The 21,457-nt window shown below is 46.6% G+C and overlaps 1 protein-coding gene across 4 annotated transcripts in view; it reads right to left on the bottom strand.

Annotated features, from left to right (window-relative positions):
* SMOC1 (SPARC related modular calcium binding 1) overlaps positions 1-21,457 on the bottom strand; it is a 156,634-nt gene that overhangs the window by 40,773 nt on the left and 94,404 nt on the right. For all 4 annotated transcript variants that reach the window (XM_027111631.1, XM_027111632.1, XM_027111629.1 and 1 more), the window contains exons 4-5: positions 14,519-14,618; positions 12,364-12,411 (exon numbers count right to left, since the gene is read on the bottom strand). In XM_027111631.1, the coding sequence (XP_026967432.1) occupies positions 12,364-12,411; positions 14,519-14,618 (148 nt within the window). The remainder of the gene's footprint in view (positions 1-12,363; positions 12,412-14,518; positions 14,619-21,457) is intronic.

Here is a 21,457-nt window from a genome sequence, read left to right as displayed (position 1 = left end):
CTCTATTAACACCTCTTTCCATTGAATTCAGTGAACCACTGAATGAAGTTTTTTGGCAGCTGCAATGCACATTTGGTTGCTGCTGCCGGATGCAGAGTTCACAGTCTAAATAGACCTGCACAGTGTGCTCAGCCCCTCCACACAGGGCAGCTTCATGTCAGGAGTCTTAAAGGGAACAAAGGGAAAGTGAGAAATCAAACATTCTCAGAGGGACGGCGATGACAAGCCAAGTGAAAAATGGCTTATGAGATATTTTAATATTCAATTGAGATCCTCCCGTACTCCAAGAGCTGTATCTCCCTCTGGAGCAGGACGACAGAAAATACTCTGTTTACTTCTCCCATCGTCCACATGAGAGTCTGGGACTGCCCATCTGGTCCAGCAATCAGTAAAGAAATCTGCTGCTCAAGGAGAGGAAGGAGGGTTTCCAGTCTCCCCGGGGAAGTCAAGGACCTCCACAATTGCCCAGATGCAGGCCCAGAAGCCCACATAGCATGAAGCCACGTGCAGGGAGTGAATCTTCCTGCAGGGTAGGGTCACCGAGGGTGAAGACATACAGCTGCGCTGCCACCGTGGAGGCCCTAGCTGGAAATCTTTATGAAGTGAGAAGAGACAAAGTGCCCTGCTGCCAGGAGAGCCACCTGTGAAATCCAGCATGCCCCAAGGATGAGCAGCCAAGCCAAAGCCAATAGGACCCTCTGACCATCATCTCCGGGCACCTGGGCACCTGGCATCCAACCCAGCAAACAAGCGCACCCTTCTACCAAACACAGGTCCAAGGCCTGGGTCCAAGGTCCACATCAGGCCTGCTTCCTGGCAAGCCCTGGGGCAACACCAGGACCTACACTGGGCCTGGGGGAGAGAGAAAAGCTTCCGCATGTGCCCCTGGCCTCCCGGTCTCCAGTGGGGTCACAGTGCAGATACCGGCTTTGCAACCAACTAAGTTGGGTAACCTGAACCCCTCACTTTTCTTCTCTGGGCAGTGATATCCTCTTCTAAAAGTGAAGGATGGCTGCACTCCTAGCCTCAGGACACTGGGTAGCTGTAAAAGACTCTAAAGGCCTCTTAAAGAAGGTATTAAATCATCGAGTGTTAAATCATCTTATCCAACTGCTTGCTTTTAAAACTGGATTTGTAGAATTAAAATTCTATAAAGTTTTAAAAATAAAAAGTAAAGTAAACCTTACAGCTCAATAAGAAGACAAACAGCCTGATTTTAAAATGGGTAAAATATTTTAATAGACATTTCAAAGACGCACGGACAGCTAATAAATACATGAAAAGATGCTCAATATCTTTAGTTGTTAGGAAACCACAAATTAAAACCACAGTGAGATACCACCACATACCTACTAGAATGGCTAAAATTTTTTAAATAGACACTATCAAGAGACAAGGATGTGGAGAAACTCAAACCCTCATTCCTTGCTGATGGGAATGTAAAACTGGTAGCCATGATGGAAAAGAGTCTGGCAAATTCTTTAAAAAGTTAAACACAAACTTACCATTCAATCCAGAAATTCCACTCCTGGGAATCTATCTAAGAAAAAATAAAGACATATCCACCCAAAGACATGTATACAAATACTGATAGCAGCATGATTCGTAATACCCTTGAACTGGAAACAATCCAAATGTTCGTCTACTGGTGAAGAGATAACCAAATTGTGATCTACCCATACAATGGAATATTACTTAGCAATTAAAAGGAATGAATTACTGATATGCGTAAGAATATAGCTGAACTTCAAAAACATTAAACTAAATGAAAGAAGCCATGTGCAAATACTACATATTGTTTGATTCCATTCATATGAAATGCCTAGGAAAGATAAATCTATAGAGACAGAAAGCAGATAACATGGTTGCCTGGAGGAGGGAGTGGGGTATAACTATAAATGGGTACAAGGTTTCTTTGGGGGTGATGGAAATGTTCTCTGGTAATGACCGCACGTCTCTATAACGGTACCAAATTCATTAACTTGTACATTTACAATGGGTAAATTTTATGGTATGTAATTATACCTTAATAAAGTTTTTAAAACAAAGCGGGGATGGAGTACCAAAGTCATCACAGGTAAATCGTCAGGTGGCAGTAGCTAGATTATCTGAGCAATCCTTAATTTGGGGGGAGACTCTCCTGTATATCTTAAAGAAAACTATATCTGAATCTCAATTTACATGAGTGCATATGATGATTTCATGTGTGTGTATGTTTAATCTTGGTGATTCTTTTAGACCTCAAATAGTAAGACTTTCTTTCTCTTTGATACCATAATACTCTTTCAGACCGAGAAGAACATAGAATACTGAAAAAACCCTATTCAAAGATGACCATTTCTTTTACAGGGAGAAAAAAGTAAATTAGGAAACATTAAAAAAAAAAAAAAGGCAAATCTGAGAGAATTTCTCAAGGATGATGTCAAGATCAACAATAATAAGTGTTACCACATTTTGCAACACTCAGAGTTTCTGGCAGGTGGCTTTCTTCATCTATTCTCACCACCGGCCAGGGCAGAGGAAGTCACCAGGCAGATAAAAAGAGATTGAGTTTCAGCGCAAGAAAGTGATTTGCTCAAGGCTCCAGAGGCAGTGAGCAAGCGGCGCTGGAAACCACCCAGGCCCAGAGCGGGGCGTCTGGCCGCACGAGATCCCCCAGCCCCCAACCACGCCTCTCCTTGCAGGTGCAGCCCCAGAAAGCCGCAGCCCCCGCACGGGCTCTTCGAGCCTATCCAGACAGTGGGTTTGTGTGACAGCACAATTCTTTGCCCTGCGAGAAGGCCTGGCCCACGCACAGACAGCTGGAAGTCACTTCGACCCCTGATGACACCGTTCAAAGCCTCCTCTGTTTGGCTTTTTGATTCCTGATTGACATTCGCTGGCGAGTGGAGATAAATGCGGGGCTGAGGACAATGTTGACCGGCTCTGACTATTCTCAGGGAAAGACTTTTCAGAATAACAAACAAAACAAAACAAAACCCCCAAAACATTGGTGTGCTTATGGGACTGAATAGAGCCCAAGAGGTCCAAGGAAGCAGGGCCGGGCCTTTCAAGGGGCTGGCAAGTCCATTGAGGAGTTAATTGTTTGGGTGTACAATGAGTTTATTCTGACCACATACAAAGAGCTTTCTCTTCCAGGTCCTTCAAAAGCAAATGTGTCAAAGGGGCCAGAGGAGGAATCTGTATTAATGGCATCTCTTGGGGTCTCTGAGACTGAGGAACATTGGAGAATGACAGAAAAAGAAACCACCACCCCCGTCCTGAGACTCGGAAGGTCTCTCAATGATCCCAAGTCCCCTTTAATTCTTGGGCTCTGCCCAAACCATGTCCATCACCGGCCACCCTCCCTCTGGTATTCATTTAGGCTGCCATTGGCCGTCTTTTACCAAGACATGGAGATACACTTCAGCCTGGTAGAAGTGCTGGAAGGTTCTTGCTTTTGAAGGGACTACATTTATGCCAGAGCCACATCCCCCTCAGCATGCGACTCAGGGACCCAGTGTGAAAGTCAAGATGACTTATTCTGGGCCTCACAGGGAGACAGTGGTGCCTGTTTGCAAAAATGTCCCTTAAGAACCTGGCCTAAATCATACCAGGAGGAGGATGGAATGTTAGTTAACCTCAAGTTTTCCTGAGATGCATGTCCCATGACCAGCGAGGCTCAGAAGTATACTGTGAGCTGTCTTGATTCTGACCTTGGAGAACACAAGTTATCTGGGTACTTCGGCTCCTTTCCAGAGCAAGAGATGAATCTTTTACATTCCATCTACCCACTTGCACACTCCTTCCCAAAAAAAGCTTAAAGCTGTCTTTTTGCAAGCAGTTGCCCGCACCGTCAAGCTCCACATTTTCTTGTGTAAGAACGGAAACAAGAGGCTGGTGAAAAAGGTAGACCAGAGATGGAAGAAGGGGGCGTGGTGACAAAGCGGAGGAGAAGTAGGGGAGAGGTGGCACTGGCAGCAGCAGAGTTGGTTCAGGGCTGGGTTCACCCAGAGACGGGGCTAATTTTTTAAAAACTCTTTATTTTGAAATGATTATACAAATGATTTTGCAACAGGTAGTTGCAAACAAAGAGGCCCCATGTACCCTTCACCCAGTGTCCCCCAGTGATAGCATCCTTATAGTTAACATAATTATACGGATAACATCATAATAGTATAATATCAGAATCAGGAAATTGATATTGGTATAATCCAGGGACCTTATGCACATTCCACCAGTTTTTGCATGTACTTATTTGTCTGTGGGTGGGTGGGTGGGTGGGTGGTGTGTCGTTCTATGCAATTCTGTCCATGTGCAGATTCATGCAACCACCACCACCATCAAAATATAGAACTAGCCCATCACTACAAAGATCTCCCAAGTGCTACCCTTTTATAATCACACTTCCTCTCCTCCACCCCGTCTTTCACCCCTGGCAACCACTAATCCTTTCTCCATCTCTATAATTTTGTCATTTCTGCAATGTTATATAAATGGAATCATGCAGTATACAACCTTTGGAGGTCGGACTTTTTCACTTTGCATAATGCCCTTGAAATCCACCCAGTTGTTGCTGCATGTGTCAATGGTGTGTTCCTTTTCATTACCGAGTAGTATTCCATGGTATGGACGCACCTCAGTTTGTGTCACCCATTGAAGGACATTTGGGTTGTTTCCACCCTTGGCCATTACAGATAAAGCTGCTGTGACTATCTGTGTACAGGTTTTTGTGTGGACGTAAGTTTTCATTTCTCTGGAATAAATGCTCAGGGGTGCAATTGCTAGAGTATATGGTAAGCATATGTTTTGTTGTTTAGTTTTTTAAGAAACTTCCAAAGTATTTTTCAGAGTGGCTGTATATTACATTCTTACCAACAATGTATGAAAGATCCAGTTCGTCTGCAGCCTCATTAACATTTGGTATTGTCATTATTTTTATTTTAGCTCTTCTAATAGGTGTGTAGTGATATCTTATCATGGTCTTAATTTGCACTTAAAAATTTTTTTTATTGAAGTATAGTGATTTACAATATCATGTAAGTTTCAGGTGTACAGCACAATTCAGTTTTTTATATACGTATATATGTGTGTGTGTGTATATATATATATATATATATATATATATATATTCTTTCTTAGATTCTTTTCTTTTATAGGTTATTACATCCTATTGGGTATCGTTCCCTGTGCTATATAGTAGGCCCTTGTTGGTTAACTTGCACTTTCTTATAGCTAATGATGTTGAACACCTTTTTGTGTATTTATTTGCCCTCTGCATATGTGCTTTGGTGAGATGCCTATTCATTTATTTTGCCCATGTTTAAATTAAATTGTCTTTCAACTGTTAAGTTTTTTTAGCATTCTCTGTATCTTCTACACACGTCCTATGTCAGATAGGTGGTTTGTAAGTATTTTCTCCCAGTCTGTAGTTTTTTAATTCTCTTAACAAGATCTTTTCAAGAGCAAGTTTTTAATTTTGATTAAGTCCAATTTATCAATTTTTAAAATTTTCGGATCACATGTTTGATGTTCTCAGACACCAAAGCTCAAGGTTCACCTAGCTGTAAGTTCTGAAGATTTTCTCCTATGTTTTCTTCTAAAAGTTTTAATAGCTTTAGATTTTACATTTAAGTCCAAGATCCACTTTGAGTTGGTTTGTGTGTAAGGTGTGGGATTTAGGCAAGGTTGTTTTTGTTTTTGTCTGTGGAAGCCCAATTGCTACAGCACCATTTGTTGAAAGGACTATCCTTCCTCCACTGAATTTCTTTTGCACCTTTGTCAAAAATCTGTTTGCCATGCTTGTGTAGGCCTACTTCTGGGTTCTCTTTTCTGTTCCGTTGATCTCTAGGTCAATAGGACAGTGAAAATACTCTGTATGATACTATAATGGTGGATATCACTACACGTGTGTCCGTTCCCACAGAGTGTACAACACCCAGAGTGAATCCTAATATAAACTGTGAACTTTGGGTTATAATGATGTGTCAATTTAGGTTGATCAGTTGTAACAAATGTACTCACTCTGGGGGCGGATATTGATGGTGAGGGAGGCTGCACATGTGTGGCAGCAGGGGGTATATGGAAAATTTCTGTACCTTCTTCTTAAATTTAAAACTAAGTCATTAAAAAACAAAAAGAAATAAAATAAACATTGAAAAAGCTGTGGAGTCACCACATTTGTTCAGATGATCAAACGGAAGCATGGATTGAAAATTCATAAAGGGTCATGAAGGGAATAAAACACTAAAGATCTCTTGGTTTAAAAAAAATCACATAGAGTGATTCCTCCCACTTTCTTTTTCTTTTTGAAAATTGTTTTAGCTCCTCTAGTTCCATTGCCTTTCCACATCAATTTTAGAATAAACAGCCCTTGAAACTCATGGCTTTCTTTCAACGGGTGCAACAGGACCAAAGAGTGACAATTCCTCGGCCTTGACCACAGGAGCCACGTGGCGCTTAGAGCTGGAGAAGTAGTTCGGATGTGACCGTGAGGCCTGTCCACCCACAGGCTGCAATCGCTGGCTCCCTCCAGCTTGCTGGGCCACAGCTGGAAGTGAACTCATTCTCCAAGGAACAGTGAGCAAATGGACATACTCTCAGTGGCCTGCCAAGCTCTGGGCTGTCTCACCTGGACTTTGGGGGCACCACAAAGGTACCAGGCATAGGAATCGAGAACTTGCCGGTGGGCCATGCTCATCCCAGGCAGCCTCGTCCAAGGGTCTTTCCTTAGAGGCTCTGGCCGTGGGAGCTGCCGACCAGGGCGTTTGCAGGCGCCACCTGCCTTCCCTCCCCTGCTTCCAAGCATCCCAGCGTCTAGAGGTCTGTGCCCCTCTGGGAGGCTTCACCTCCACCCGAAGATACCCTCTACAAGAAGAGGCTAAGAACCATTAGAATGTGAGCTCCACGGGGCGAGGGCTCTTATCGTTTCACTTGTCACTGGATCCTCAGTAACTACCAAAGCTGGCACTTAGTAAGGTCTCGGTGAAAATGTGTTGAATGAAAGAATAAAAGAGCCAAGTACGAAAACACGAATGGTTACTAACAAGGCCAGGGACTCATTAGAATCCATGGCTAGAAGGCTTTTCCAGATCACTAAACCCCATCTCCTCTCTAGTCCTTGGAAATCAGGATACGGCAAGGATCCACACTCTTCGTTTAGCATCCTCCATGCATAAACTTTCTTTTGGAGACCACAGAATAGGGGCTGAGACGGAGGGCGGGGGATGCGTAGACGGAGCCCTGCTGGGGCAGTAATTAAGCGTGGGTAGAGGGAGATATGGTACATGCATGAACACTCAAGCACCCTCGCGCACACTCCTTCTACAACCCATCTCTTCAAAGCTGATATCGTGATAAGCCAGGCTTGGTCCAGGGTGGCTCAGACGCCAGAAAGCAGCAGTAACGTGCATGCAGAGAGGAAAAGAGCCACCTCTCGTGGGCCTGGAGCTGCTTAGGCACAGTTTGTAGTAGGCACGTATCAGAATGAATGCTTCTCCACAGGGAATTCCCATGTGAGCCGAGGCCAACCCACAGAGGTCATTAGCTGCCCAGCTCCATTCAAATCCAGCCCAGAAGCAGCCGCACAGCACAGGGAGATCAGCTCGGTGCTTTGTGACCACCTAGAGGGGTGGGATAGGGAGGGTGGGAGGGAGGAAGACGCAAGAGGGAAGAGATATGGGGATCTATGTATATGTATAGCTGATTCACTTTGTTATACAGCAGAAACCAACACAGCATTGTAAAGCAATTATATCCAATAAAGATGTCAAATATATATATATTTTTTTTTAAAAAAAAGAAAGAAAATAAATCCAGCCGAGGCTGGTAGGTAATGGACTTGAGCTATCTGATGGCAAGGCTGACAGATCAGTTATGGATCCAGCCTCCCCCTCTGTGCTGGGGGAAGAGAAAAAAGAGGTAGCTGGGAAGAGGGTAAATTCACGTGAACAGGGGTGACGCTCCACGTGTAGAATGCTCTGAGATTGCCAGGCTTGCACACCTCAGCCAGGCTTGAGGCAATGAGGTAAACCTCCTGCAGGTGTGCTTAACCACCATGAGGGTGGAGGCTAGAGGCTGCTTGGTCCCCTTCATCTGGGAGACCCGCCATCCACCATCCCTGCCCTAAGCACCTCCCTCAGCCCTGAGTGAGAGTGCCACTAGCTCCGTCCCTTGAGTGACAAAGGTCTCCAAGTTGGCACCAACCTGTAGACCAGACGTCAGGAGAGATTCTAAAAACTGAGACCCAGAGAGGGACCTTGGAGAAATAACTGTGACTCACTCTTGACTTGGAACACAGACTACGGAGTAGCCAGTGGGGGACTAAAAGAAGTTTCAGCAAATTAAAGGTAGGCTGGATTTTGGAAGTTTCGCTTCTCTCCAAGATTGGTTTGACAAACACAGAAGCCCATGCAGAAAGTGTAAGCAGTTTGCTATTGTTTTTATTCTTCTCTCATTTTCCTTACACTGCTCACTCCCAGACCTCTAAGAAGCAGGAAAAGAGAAAATTGCAGAAAACTCCCAATAACCCTAAATTTTCATTTGCCACCTATCGAAGCATCACCCTGGGATCTATAAGGTCCTGGGCGCTCGGGAGAAAAAGTTCCCAGAGAACTGCCAGAAATCATTGCCCAAGTGCTCTCCCGCTCTTCTCCCATTTAATCATTCTTCACCCGCCCCACCGACACCCCACTGGAGGCTGAGAACTTCCTTCCACACCTCATAAGTAATGAAGCTCAGGACCAGCCCCTGACTTTGTGTTTGGTTATCCTGGAAACCCCCCAACTCACCCACGTTTGTTAGCATCAAGACCCCTAAAAGAGGCACCTCAGGAAAATCCACAAGGCTTGGGGGGCCAGGAAAAGCTTCTCAGGGTAAAACCACCATCTCTAAACATATTTTGCTTCCCATCCACTTTCCTGCTTCAATGGAAACCCCAAATTCCTTTCTGTCTCTCAACTCCTGCAGCTTTCGACTGTTTTAGCAGCAGATCGTCAGAGCTCAAGGGGCTGCTGGGGGTCCTTTCCTCTCTTCTGATATTCCTCTGTAGCATCAATAAAACACATGTGGATGCACGTGTGCCCTCCACCCCCCAAAACACACACATACTCCTTCCATCTCTCTCCAAGGGCGAGGATCGACGGAGAAGGGAGGGGCAGCAGGATGGGAGTGCCCCAGATCAATGGATATTTGAAACTCAAACACATGGCCCGGGACCTACCCTGCATGTGTTAATTACCACACATGTGCCCATAAAGGAGTCTGTGAAACACAAGGGGCCCAAAGAACAGAGCGAGGCAAGGACATTCCAAGGGATTAAGTAAATAGTCTGAAGTTCTGACCCTCCTCCCCTCCTGGAGCACATGCATCTGGGTAAGATAACCGGACCTCCCTCCCTCCGTCCCCCACTTCTCCCCTCAGGCCCACACCTGTGGACCCAGGATCAGGAGCGACCCAGACCTCCTTGCGAGCCAGACGGCTGTGACCTGCTACCGCCTGGCCTCTCTCCCTCTCCCCTGCCTCCCGCTATCTCCCTGGGCCTCTTCCCCCAGCCTCCTCCCGCTCTGCCTTTCTCCTTTTTCTCCTCCTCTCCTTTGGAGGACTGATTCCTGGCTGGCAACCAGACCCTCCATCGCACAATACGCCTTTTCATTCCTCCCCGGTGGAGAGAACTGATCCCTCCAAGCCCCATCCGTGGAGCATGTTCAAAAGGCAAGAGGGTGGGGAAAGAAGGAGCTGGGTCCGGTCCTCCCCCCACCACCAACCCCCCAACACACACACCCAGACCCCCGGCCTCGCCCCCTTTCTGGCCATCCTCCGGGCCTAGCATCCTTCTGGGCAGGTCTTGGGCTGCAAGCTCCGGCTCCAGGGAGATGCCTTCTAGGAGACCCCACATGTGGGCATGAGCTCAGACAACGGCCCTTTGTGTCCTCCCACCTGCTGCCCTCCGGAGCACATTCCATTCTTAAGCGGCAGCTGAAAAAGGGACCTCGGCGGGGCCGACACAGGATATTATAAATGCCCTCTCGCACCCTGTTCCCATTCAAACCCCAGCTTCCTGGACAGGTGTGGCTTCAGGTGGCCCTTCCTACAGGTGGCCCGAACCTGCTTTTCACTGCACTGCCCATGGCAGACAAACAGAAGAGATTCAACACCTCTGTGGACCCTCTGAAGTAGAAGGAAAGAGAGGCCACTGGGCGGAAGTCAAGTGTCCAGGGGCGAGTCAGCCCTAGCATCTCCCCCACCCCTCTGCCAGCCCTTTGCACCAAAAAGGAAGCCTCCACACAACCATCTAGGAGGGAGGAACCCACCGGGGTAAAGAGCTAGAAACTGCTGGAAACTTATCACCCTGACACGAGGCTTCAGACTCTACCCCCCTGTTCCCTGCATCATCCTTGGAGGAATTGGATTCCCCCACCTTCTTCCAACTGGATCAGCAAGAGCCCGCCGTGACCACAGGTCTGGTTCTTACTGTTATCCACAGGGTACAAAGCCACAACCAACTGGAAAGGACAAGCGGGGAAGTACTTCTCTGTGCGGTTGAAGAACCAAAATCCTCTGGTTGGCCCTTCTTGCTGCAGGTGCCTCATTCAGCATCGTGCACTCCATCCCTTTGGTGGGGAAAGTCTGGGTGGTCCGTTTTGCACGATTGCTCTTTTTTTTCCCTACCACCAGGACCTCATGCCCAGGAATAAAGGCTATGCTCCTGAAGACTTCAGTTGCAACAAGCAAAACTGAAGGCAGCTCCCTTTTCCAACCCCAATAAATTACAGGCAGACACGCCACTCACAGTGTTGATGATTTCAGATCTTTGCAGAAAGAAACGTTCATCCCCTCTCCTCCTTTCCCTCCTAGGAGGGAACTACCAACACTTGAGGCTGTCTCCCCCTGTGCTTGGAAGGACCTGGAAAGGTGCTTGCTCCCTTCTTTCACGCACTTACTCGTTCCTGCTCGCTGGAAGGGGAGCAGCCCGTAGGGTCGCTTGGTCCGTGGTTTCTAGTGGGTGGTGGTATCACCAAGCTCCACTTCCATGTCTTCTTGGAGGGACAGCATGCAGCGACAGCATGTTCTCCAGACTCTCGGCTCCTGCGTTCAGGCAGTGGGACTCTGCCTCCTGTTCTGGTCCCCAAGGAATAAGCACTTGGGGCAAGGTCCAAGGCTTGGCCTTGGTCTCCCTGTGACCGCGGTGGAGGATAAGCCTGTACATCCCACACTGATCTTTGCGTGCCCAGCTCTCCACGTGGGTTCTTACGAGCCTGAAGTGCCCAAGGCCCCGATTCAGGTGGGAGGGCTCAAACTCAGTCGACACCTCCAGTCTGAGTTTCACCCGAGGACACAAAATGGGGCTTCTGAAGTGCTTGCATGGACACTAAAACTGATACCTGTTTTCCATGCAACTACCAGTGTGTATGCTGTCCTAGAAGTAAGAAGCGGTGAAGCCTAGTGTCAGCACACTGGAAAGTATGGTCAGCCCATCCCAAGGACCTATTCCTCATGTCGGCTGGTCCACTAAACAGCGCTCAGACAAATGCCCTAGTCGGGCCAGCTGCACAATTTGTAGGGCCAGTGCCAAGTGAAAATGCAAAGCCTTTTGTTCAAAAAGCAGGGAAAAAGGTGTCACAAAAGACACTAAGATATCAAGCCTTATCCTCTCTTCCACAGTCTCTCTCCTGACTTGTCATGATGTTTCTTAATTTGCTATTTAGCGTTGTTCTAGGTAATGAAAAATGAAAATTCTAAGCGTACTATGGAAGCCCTGTAGCCTGCATCACAAGAGCCCTCTGCCAATGAGGCTGCAGCAGGTAGGCATAGTACACGTGTCTCTTCTGCTCACACACACACTTCTTTGTCCCACTGGGCTATACTTACAAAACCCGAGTTCAAAGGAAAATAATTAAGAATTTCAAGATAACAGCTGCATAAGTCACCTGCCCATGAAGCATCTAGTCTTAGTGAAAAGAATCTGGATGTGCTGGGACGATTATCAAGGAAAATCAAGGAGGAGAAAATGTTCAGATGGGTTTCCAAACTAAAAGAGTCAGGGCAGGCTTGGGCATCCCTGCCTTCGTTGTGCTTTTCTGTTTAATGCTGGCTACACTGGTAGCTTATTGACTGAACTTCCCAGGAACCAAGAGTCTCAGGGTCCCTGCCAGCTCTGTGCACTGCACTTGCTCACCTCTCTCAGAAATTCTGGGAGCTTGGTCCCCACCGCCGTACGAGCCTTACTTACCTCTGGGCTTCTGGGAGGAAACACAGAATAAGAAAGGGAATTTTCTGCAGGGCACTTTTAGCTTTCACCCCAGGCTCCTTCCATCTTGTCTAAGAATGCCTGCTTGGACTGGCTTTAGAAGCAAACATTCAGATAAAGCGTGAAACTCCACTCACCTTTCCTTCCTGAGTTACCCTGGCTCACGGGCTTATCGGTGACTGAACCTTGGGTGAGAGGGGAAACAAAAACACAGACATTCAGAATGCGTCGCGATTGGTTTCTTTCAAAGAGTTGGTAAAGCCTGATGTTATGAGCATGTGGTTATGTATATATATATATTGTATACACATCTAGGAACATTATATACAAAGTGAGTACATACACACATGCGACTGGCGTTTGTTTAACATCAATGTCACCGATATCACAGCACTGTTGAGATGAACAATTATTTCCAGGCTCCCTGGCAATAGTCTTGACCAGATTTTTACAAAATTCCACAACCACATAACTCCTTTGTTGAACATTCCACGGACTGCCCCTCACCTCCACTTCCCATCAACTCCATGTTCTGAGCCCTATCCAGCCAGGGGGGCCAACTGCAAAGAAAACCCCTCTCGCTGCAAATGCAATGACTGACATCCCTTGCTGGTTAGGGCAGGAAATCGGCGATTTTCCATCTGCATTAAGTAGAAAATTGTTGGCCCAATTGTAATGAATGGGCCAAAATAGTCTGAGGCATGGAAGCAATTTTCTAGATGCAGCGTGTTCCTCAAGGAGGGGGCAGTCTGGGGGGTTGGCCAAACGCTTTGCCCTGCACGTGCTCGGATGCCCTGTGCCGCCATCCGACGGTCCTGACCCTGTTGCACCTGCCTTTCCCATGACACCCAACCCTGCACATGCAGGGCACAGCCAGCCGAGGCACACCAGGGCATCTGTGGAAGTCCCCGCGACAAAAGAGGAGAAACACATCGCAATCCGTATCCAACCCCTTCTCCGTATACTAGCTTTGTGCGAATTCAATTATATTTCCCTGCATGACTTGTTTCTAGCACATTTGTTTGCTTTAAATGAAACTTTCCAGGTCATTTGCAAGGAGGCCTCGTTCCTCCCCCTCCCCACACCAAGCTCAATTAAGGTTTCCAGTTTCCATGTAAACCACAAATAAAGTAAACTTTCCTTTTTGGCCTGCACATTTTGGTTTCCTAATGTAGATACTTACTGCCCTTTCCACTCACTTTTCCCCTTATATAGCAGGGCTGGTTGAAAAATGAATAAATTTGGGGAAAAAAGGAAAACGTTAGGACAGCAGGACTGCCTTTGGAATTTCCCAGAGGTTTTAGAATAATGTTTTATACTTTGCTTGCACTTAAAAATTAAAAATAAGTAAATAAATAAAATCTCATATACACAGATTACAGAGAAATAGGAAGCAGCTGGTGGATGGGATAGGCTTTTTTTTTGTTAACGTGGGCTGAGCTGCATAGTGAATTAAGGGAGTGTCTTGAAGTCCCTTCCCATCTGAATGGAAGTGGGAAGTGGGAAGCTTGCCTAAATCCGTAATGCACAATCCCAGAAAACTAAGAACAAAATTTCTCTATGCCTATAAAGTTGGAAATAAAAAGGACTTAATTTTTCCTATGGACTCACCCAGAGGGTTGTTACAAAGCAGTGGTTCCCTAACTTGTCTCATCATGAGAACCACCTGAGAAGCTTCCTAAACATGTGGACTCCAAGTCTCCATGACCACTGGATCCGAACACGGAAGGAGAAGCCTCCACACCTGGGTTCTTTTTGAATTCCCTAGGCACTGCTGATGACAGCCAGATTTGAGGGCCGCGGTTATGAATGTTTTCCATCACCATACGTTCCATTGTTCAGGGGTTGCAAACATATGGCAACGTAGACCACCACTCTCCTCTCCTGCACCCGTGAAAGACATCCCTAATTGGTTGTCACAGCCTTTGATGTTGAACTCCAACACAGTCTTGAAATTTATCTCAATAAAGTGTGCACCCAGGGCCACTACCAACCAAGAGCACACAAGGTACAAACTTATATGCCATGCTTTCTAGAGGTTATGGCCGATGCTTGAGAAAAGAGCACTGAACCAGAAACTTAAACTCAAAATAAATACATACACACAGACATACACTGACCCTATCACCCAGCTGACAACAGAGCAAGCATGTTTGGGTAGACTCCTCCCTGACCTGGAAGAGGGCTCATAACCACCACCAATCTTTCAAAAGTGCACCCACAAGATTCAGGAGACCATCCAAGGGGTCCCTCTCCCACCCTTTTCTTTCTTCCCGCCCTTCCCTACGGTACCTGAACATACAGGAGTTTTATTCTGCACAGAAGAGCCACTGATGGGCTTCCCATCTGGGGTGACACACCAGCAGTACCCCGTGTAAGTGTGGCACTGCACCTGTTCGGGGAAGTGGGAAGGGGAAAAGAACCGTAAGTCTTGGGTCACAGTATCCACAATCACCTCCTACCTCCTTCAAAGCATCCCCAGCATAGCGGAGAACTCCTTCTACCTCTCACCCAGCATCCCTCCCCCGAGTGTCCCTAGAAGGCTGGCCAGACAACGTTGATTACATTTTCTGTGTGACCCCCCAGGAGCAACCATAGCAATTTACTGTTTCCTTACGACATTTAATGTTTAATCTCTTACACCGTACTCGGATACGTCCGCTGTGTATTCCATCCATTTGTAAAAAATTGATTGGTGAACTAATTTGGCAAGTACAAGTTGGAATGTCACCACTGTAGGTTGATATGACCCTTCTGTAAGAAGCAGAGACAAGGGAAAAGCTTTTCTTCTTTTTCTAGCTTTTCCCAGCATCCGTTCCTACAGTCAGCCTGCCTATTGATCACATGGCTTTCTTGAGAAAAGGGCACATGTGATGGGGTTAAGGTAAAAACAAGGCCACTTGTGCCTGCAGATTCTAGTTCTAGATGCCCTGCTGCACCACTGTGTGATCTTCCTCAAGTCTCCATGATCAGGTCCACGCTGCCTGGGAACAGTAAATAAGAATGAGGCTTTTGGCTTCATTCGGAGTAACTCTCCTTTCTCTCTCAATAGCTGTCGTTCTGTCCACGTCCTCCACCCTGCCCCACCATCCTTTTCCCACCCACTTTCTACACAAATCAGGGCATCATCCCCCTGCGTAAAACCCCTCGATGACTGGCCATTGTACTCAGGATGGAGATGATGCCGATTTGCACGAGCTTGAGGGCCCCCATGATCTGCCCCCTGCCTATCCCCACAGCCTCATTCTACTCCCAGGTCTCCACACCCACCATTCCAGCCACAAGCTGGAATGAGCCTCTGAGGCTCACAAACACATCCTAGTGTCTCATGATTCTGAACTTTTGTTTGCTCCAACTGGTCAATCTGCCCAGAATACCATTCCCCAACCCATCCCAGCACACTCCCAAACCCTCTGTCTTCCCACCCCATTCACGATACATCTTCTCCTTAAGGTGCCCCCAGCCTCCCCACCTCCTCTCCCTCCTTCCTCCAACCCTCCACACACCCTGGTTCCCCAAATTCAGAGCCCTTATTACAATGAGCTTAACTGCTGATCTGTCTAGTCTATCTCCCCCATTAGACTGTGACCTCCCTAAGGCAAGGGACTGAATACTGGCTATTTCTATATTCCAAGCACCTAGCACAATGCCTGACGTTTATTGTAGGCATTTGATGAGTTGAATAAATGCATGAATTACCATATTTCCTAAATTATTGGTCTCCATCCATTCTAAAAATATAACAACAATTTAAACAGCCCTGCCACATTAAATGTAGACCTCAATTACAAGATGTGTGCCAATTGTGCAGGCATTAAATTGTGCGGAAAAGGTGCCTCTTGGGATCAAGGACACATTAGAATTGAGGATAGACAATAACAGCATACAAACCAAGTGGTGAGGGATACAAGGGGTACAGGGGTAAAGGAGAGATTTGACAGCCTGGGTAAAATCCAGACGTTATCAGCAAGACAGAAAAGCTACAGAAAAGGCTTCTGCTCTCGTGTGGGTACCAAACATCGCAGCTTTCCCCAAAACTAGTTGCTTCATTGAGACCTACCCATAGAAATCAGGATAAGAACAAGATGTAGGGCATCTTGTTCCTACCAGTAAAAAATGAGCATTTTCATTTACCTCTACTGTCCATGCAGGGAAACTGTAGTCAATGCCTTTACCCCAGGACCATGTTTCACTCCTGCTTCCTCTCGTGGAGCCAATCCCTAACCCCGTGGCCATGGTTCCTACCCCAGATTCTCACCCAAGGTCAATGTCCTAAGGCAGGTTAGTGCTACCTTCTGAGGAAGCCTAAGGGTGGAGTGGAAAGAAACCCAGACAGACCTGGGTTTGAATCCTGATCCAGCCAGTTACGAGCTGCCATGTTACTTAGCTCTCTGAGCCCCATCTATAAAATGGGGATAACAGCGCCAAGCCTGAAGGGCTCTGACAGTGAAAACAGTGTGAGTCCAGTGCCTGGCACGGGCCAGTGGCCGGATGCAGGATGGCTACGGCAATGATTGCTCTCGGCTGTGTCAGAAACACCCGGCAAGCCGGCCTCCTAGCGGGCCAGAGCTCCCCTGGGAACCCCCAGAGGTTCAGGTGGGAAGTACTGCTGGAAACTTGGAGTTTACCCCTTCAGATTCTGTCCAGCCCACGGGGGATGGCTCTGAGGGAGGACTCCTTGCCAGTGGCAGCATTTTAATGGGGCCTGGCTTGCTGCTTCTTCCTCCTTGGCCAATAATCACCTCTGGGGAAGCCTGTCTCTGGGGCCAGGTGGCCACGCCGACTCACCCCCGGGCTCCTTGGCTCCCACGGCCAAGGCCAGCCTCCCTTTCCGTGAGGATGGTACCCCACCCAAGTCCAGCTCCGAGGCTGCACGGAGCGCCCCTCCTCCTGGGCCTGCAGAGTCCCAGCCGAGGCTGCTGGGGACAGAGCACATGCCTGCAGAAGAGACTGAGACCAAAGCTTTGTTTTGGCGGATTTAATCTGACCTCGCAGCTCAGAAGGTCCCAAGGGCCACATGCTCACTGAGAGCGCCCACTGCATCCGTATGGGCTCGGGGCCACTGCCTCCCAGCCCCCAGCCAGGCCCACAGGCCCAAACACGGGCCCTTTCTCCCCAGGGCCCTCGGCATTTTCCTCAGGCCAGGCTGCAAGGAACAGACTCCAGATGACAAAATCCTCAGGCTGAAAGCTGCTTCCAAGTCCTTCAGCATTTTATAACTGGAATTGAATGAGTAATTGTTGCCATGTTCCTCTGAGGCTTGGAATCCACCGTTATGGGCACACCTGCCCCAGGTGTGCTGCAGGAGAAGGAACAACAGTGAACACAAGAAGACCCAGAGGAGGCAGGCAGGGTCTCTGCCTGCAGGAAGTGCTGGGAGTGCCCAGCAAGGTCACTTCCCTTTGCTGAAGGAGCGCTGAGTGAATGGACCCATGGTTCTCAACTGAGAGGTTGTTTGTAAGTTGTCTTGGGGAGTTTCCAAGATGTCTTCTTGAAGAAAAAGAAGTTACAAGGAGACGGAAAGCAATGGTCACGAAGTCACACTGCAGTCCACCTTCCTTAACTGACCAGCTCTGCCACTTCATTTTAACTGAACCACTGAACTTTCCAGCCCTCTGCAGCTTTGGAAAGGTTCGCAGTCAAACCAAGCTTCAGCCTGTCCATGACTATTTAAAAAGGGGGAGATAATAATACCTCCCTCACTCAGTTGCTGGGAGGATTAAACTACATAATGTAAATAAAGCACTCAGTTCACATGGTAAGTGCCCAGTTAAACTTAGCTATTTATTTTTATTATAATTATGTTATTTTTTAGCCAACTCTCTGTACACTCAAAAAAAAGCACAGATTCTCTGGTAGAAACTAAAGAACATTCTATTCTGACCAGCCCCAAGGGAAGGGGTGATCTGAAATCAGCAAAAAGTGTGAACAAGTTTGAGTAAAGGCAGGGGAAGCTTGTTTTCATATAGAAATAGTTCTGTTACTGTCAGATGAGAGAAGTCAGGTTTCTTGCAGAAAAGCAATCAGGATGTAAATTCTATGGAATCGATGGTTTATATATACGTGATCAAGAGGTAAATCCTACCTAGTTTCACCTTCTCCCTTGCAAATGTATTTATTCTTTTAAATTAGTAAGTAATCCCCTTTGCTCTATCTCTGCCCCACAGCCCACACACCAGCCTCAAACTAATCAACTCTCAGACTTAATCTATGGGCCAAGAGGAGCTGACAAGGCAACTGACTATTTCTAGTGTCTAGCATCTAGTGCAGTTTTCAAATCTCAGGGTTGTTCTAGCCACAAAGGTACAGATACAAACCATGGCATTTGTGCCTACCCCACTCTGGAATATTCTGGGAAGGCTAAAAGGTAAATTGATGGGTCTTCCTTAAGAGACAAAAAGTGTTTTTACATCAACCTAAGTGAGGTTACTCTCTGGTTATACTGTAACTACGCTGTGCATATATATCTGGTACTCCTAAAGGTGCTTTAAAAACAGTGTGTTCTTAGGTAGGTAAATTTCATCTCTGACTCATATACTTAAATATTTTGGGCAAGAAGCCCTTTGCAAAAACAGCCCAGCGGTGTACTTCAGGTCAACCTTTCTGTCCAAATTAAGGCAAATCTGAAATTATTTTAAGCCTGTTACATTAGGTCAACTTGTAGACACCTGGAAGAACGGGGGAGGCTAGCACTCCCAGTGAGTACAGTTGAGTGACTGATGAGCAGAGGAGAACAGAGCAAACACCAGCTCACAGGGCAAAGCCAATGGGGCTTTGGAGGAAAAAGGGAGACAATGGACCATGTACAGAGACAAGGATCACTCAGGTGCCACGCCCCAAATGGAAAACAACACCTTCTACATTTACAATGACTTTTCAATCACCACCATGACAGACACATTATCTCTTTTGGGTCTCAAGGTCACCCAGTGTGCAAATCTTTCCTAGGAGAGGTACAGGGAGCAGAGGTTACTTGTTCAAATGTTACAGCTAGTTCGTAACAGCACAGGAATTCAGATACCGATCTCCAAGCTCTCATAAAATTTCAGAATTGACAGAGCTGGAAAAAGCCTTAGGGATCACCAGTCTCATCCAAATGCTTTACAAATGAGGAAACTGAGACCCAGAGACAAGAGAGGTAGCATCATGGCCAGAACCTAGTCCTGGCAGACAGAAGTACCCCCCAGACCTAGAAGGGAGATGAAGAAGGGCCTGGGTCCCAGTGCTGGTGTCTGAGGGAACTGTCTTTGTGCCCTGCAATTCTCTGGCAGATGGAACTCTCTTGGGGGAGAGGGAGAGGAGGTAAGATAAATATTCAAATCAAGAGTCTTTTGCTCCAGTTTGAGTGAGAGGCCATATCTGGAGTAGTTCGGACAATAGCATGCGGGCCTCTGCTGTGCCCCCCGGCCAGCCTGCTTTCTTCTGGCTGTTCTTGGGGGGCTTCTCAGACAGGGGTCGGACCTTGCATCCTAAAGTAGCTTCTTTGTTGTTGGACTTTTGCTGGTTTTCCTACCAGCTTCCCTAGGAGAACGGTCTCCCTTGCGTGTGCCCACTTCCTTGCCTTCTCCTGGAATGTGAAGCTGCTCTTCCTCCACCTTTATGTCTGTCACTTTGATACAGTGATGAATACAGTTGGTGTCCTATTGGGTGTGACTGGGAATTATTGGAGATGAAAGGGTTCTCTACCGAAATAACTTTGGAATATTGGGTCAAATAAAATTAAAAGATTTCTTGACTGCAGAACTTCTCAGAGCCTTAAATCAGTTCATGATTCAGCTCTGAGAGGAAGATATCATTTGCAGCAATCCATAACTCAATTAACTGTGGGACCCTCCCTTAACTTTGTGTGGGTGAAACCGAATCCCCCTAACACTGAGTTTATTATTTTTAACCTCTCTATCTAAAGCGTTATTCCCTTTCTTGTCCCACCCTTGTTCCCCTCAGGATTGAGGAGTATCAAAGAAAAGGGGGAAACCAAGCAGGACCCTGCGGGGCCCTTCCAGGTACCAAAGCCCCATTTCTTATTTGTAGAAAACTACACTAAACTAAAGGCTTTAGTCTCCTAGGCCTTCCCTGAGTTCCAAAGAGCAGACTCAAGCAGTTACTAATTAGGGAAGTGAGAGAGTACAGAAATAAGGGAAAAGCAGTCAGGCAAGAAAAGTAATGATAGCTTAAACAATACTTCAGTGATAGTAAAACAGAGTCCTAGTTCCTCCTCAAGGGATATACATAACAATCTGACACAAGTCTTTGAGTTGTTCTGCAGAGGATGGTGACTACAAGCTGAATAGAAGCATGTGGACCCCAGACTGGTTGGAACCAGAAAGTTGCTGATTAAGATCCTGAAACATCACCCTGTTACCTCACCACCAACCAATGAGAAGAAAGTCCATGAGCTGCAAGCCTCACCCCAAATGTTGCCTTTAAAAACCCTTCCTTGAAAGCTGTCAGGGAGTTCAGATCTTTTGAGCGTGAGCTGCCCATTCTCTTTCCTTGGCACCCTGCAATAAATGCTCTACTTTCCTTCACCATAACCTGGTGTCAGTGGATTGGCTTTGCTGCACATGGGTGAGGGCAAATGGACCCAAGTTTAGTTTGGTAACACAGGGAGCATTCCATGGTAGTACTAGTGTTTTCTGAAACACGATTTTTTTCAAAAAAAAAAAAAGAAAGAAAAAGAAAACAAAAAGCAGTATAATGAAGTGCAGGGCCTTGCTATATTTCTCTGCTTTTCCCAGTCATACTTTCTCACTATCCAGGTATCAGGCTTTCATTTAGTTTACTCTTTTTTGAAACAATTTTCCTCTGGCAAATCCCCACCTCCTTTTCTGTAATGCTTTCTCATGCCCTATCTATTAAGAAATCCATCCTGAATTGCCTTAGACCTTCATTGACAACTGGGATCCCCTCCAAGGCACCTCTACCCTGCGGCTACATCACCCCATTCCCACCCCTTTTCTTTGCACTTCTTTTGTAAAATAGAAAAATGTGAACCATATGCAAAGGGACAGGCTTGATTCAGCATTCTTCTAGCAACTACCAAACTTGTAATGAAATGACTACTATCATGTACCGGAACATCTCCTAGTGGGAAAAAGTTAAACTAAAAACAGAAGGCATGTGGCTATTTCTCTAACTCTCCTTGGCAGTGGGAGTATGAGACCTTTTTTTTTTTTTTTTTTTTAATAATCTTCCAGTTGCTCCAAATTGGTTAGTAGGTTTTTTGGATTA

This window comes from Aethalodelphis obliquidens, unplaced genomic scaffold (genome assembly GCF_003676395.1).
Source record: "Aethalodelphis obliquidens isolate GAN/ISIS:26980383/991018 unplaced genomic scaffold, ASM367639v1 scaffold10, whole genome shotgun sequence".
Classification (NCBI taxonomy): Eukaryota; Metazoa; Chordata; class Mammalia; order Artiodactyla; family Delphinidae; genus Aethalodelphis; species Aethalodelphis obliquidens.
The sequence above is the reverse complement of the archived record's forward strand: the minus strand, read 5'-3'. Positions and strand labels throughout refer to the sequence as shown.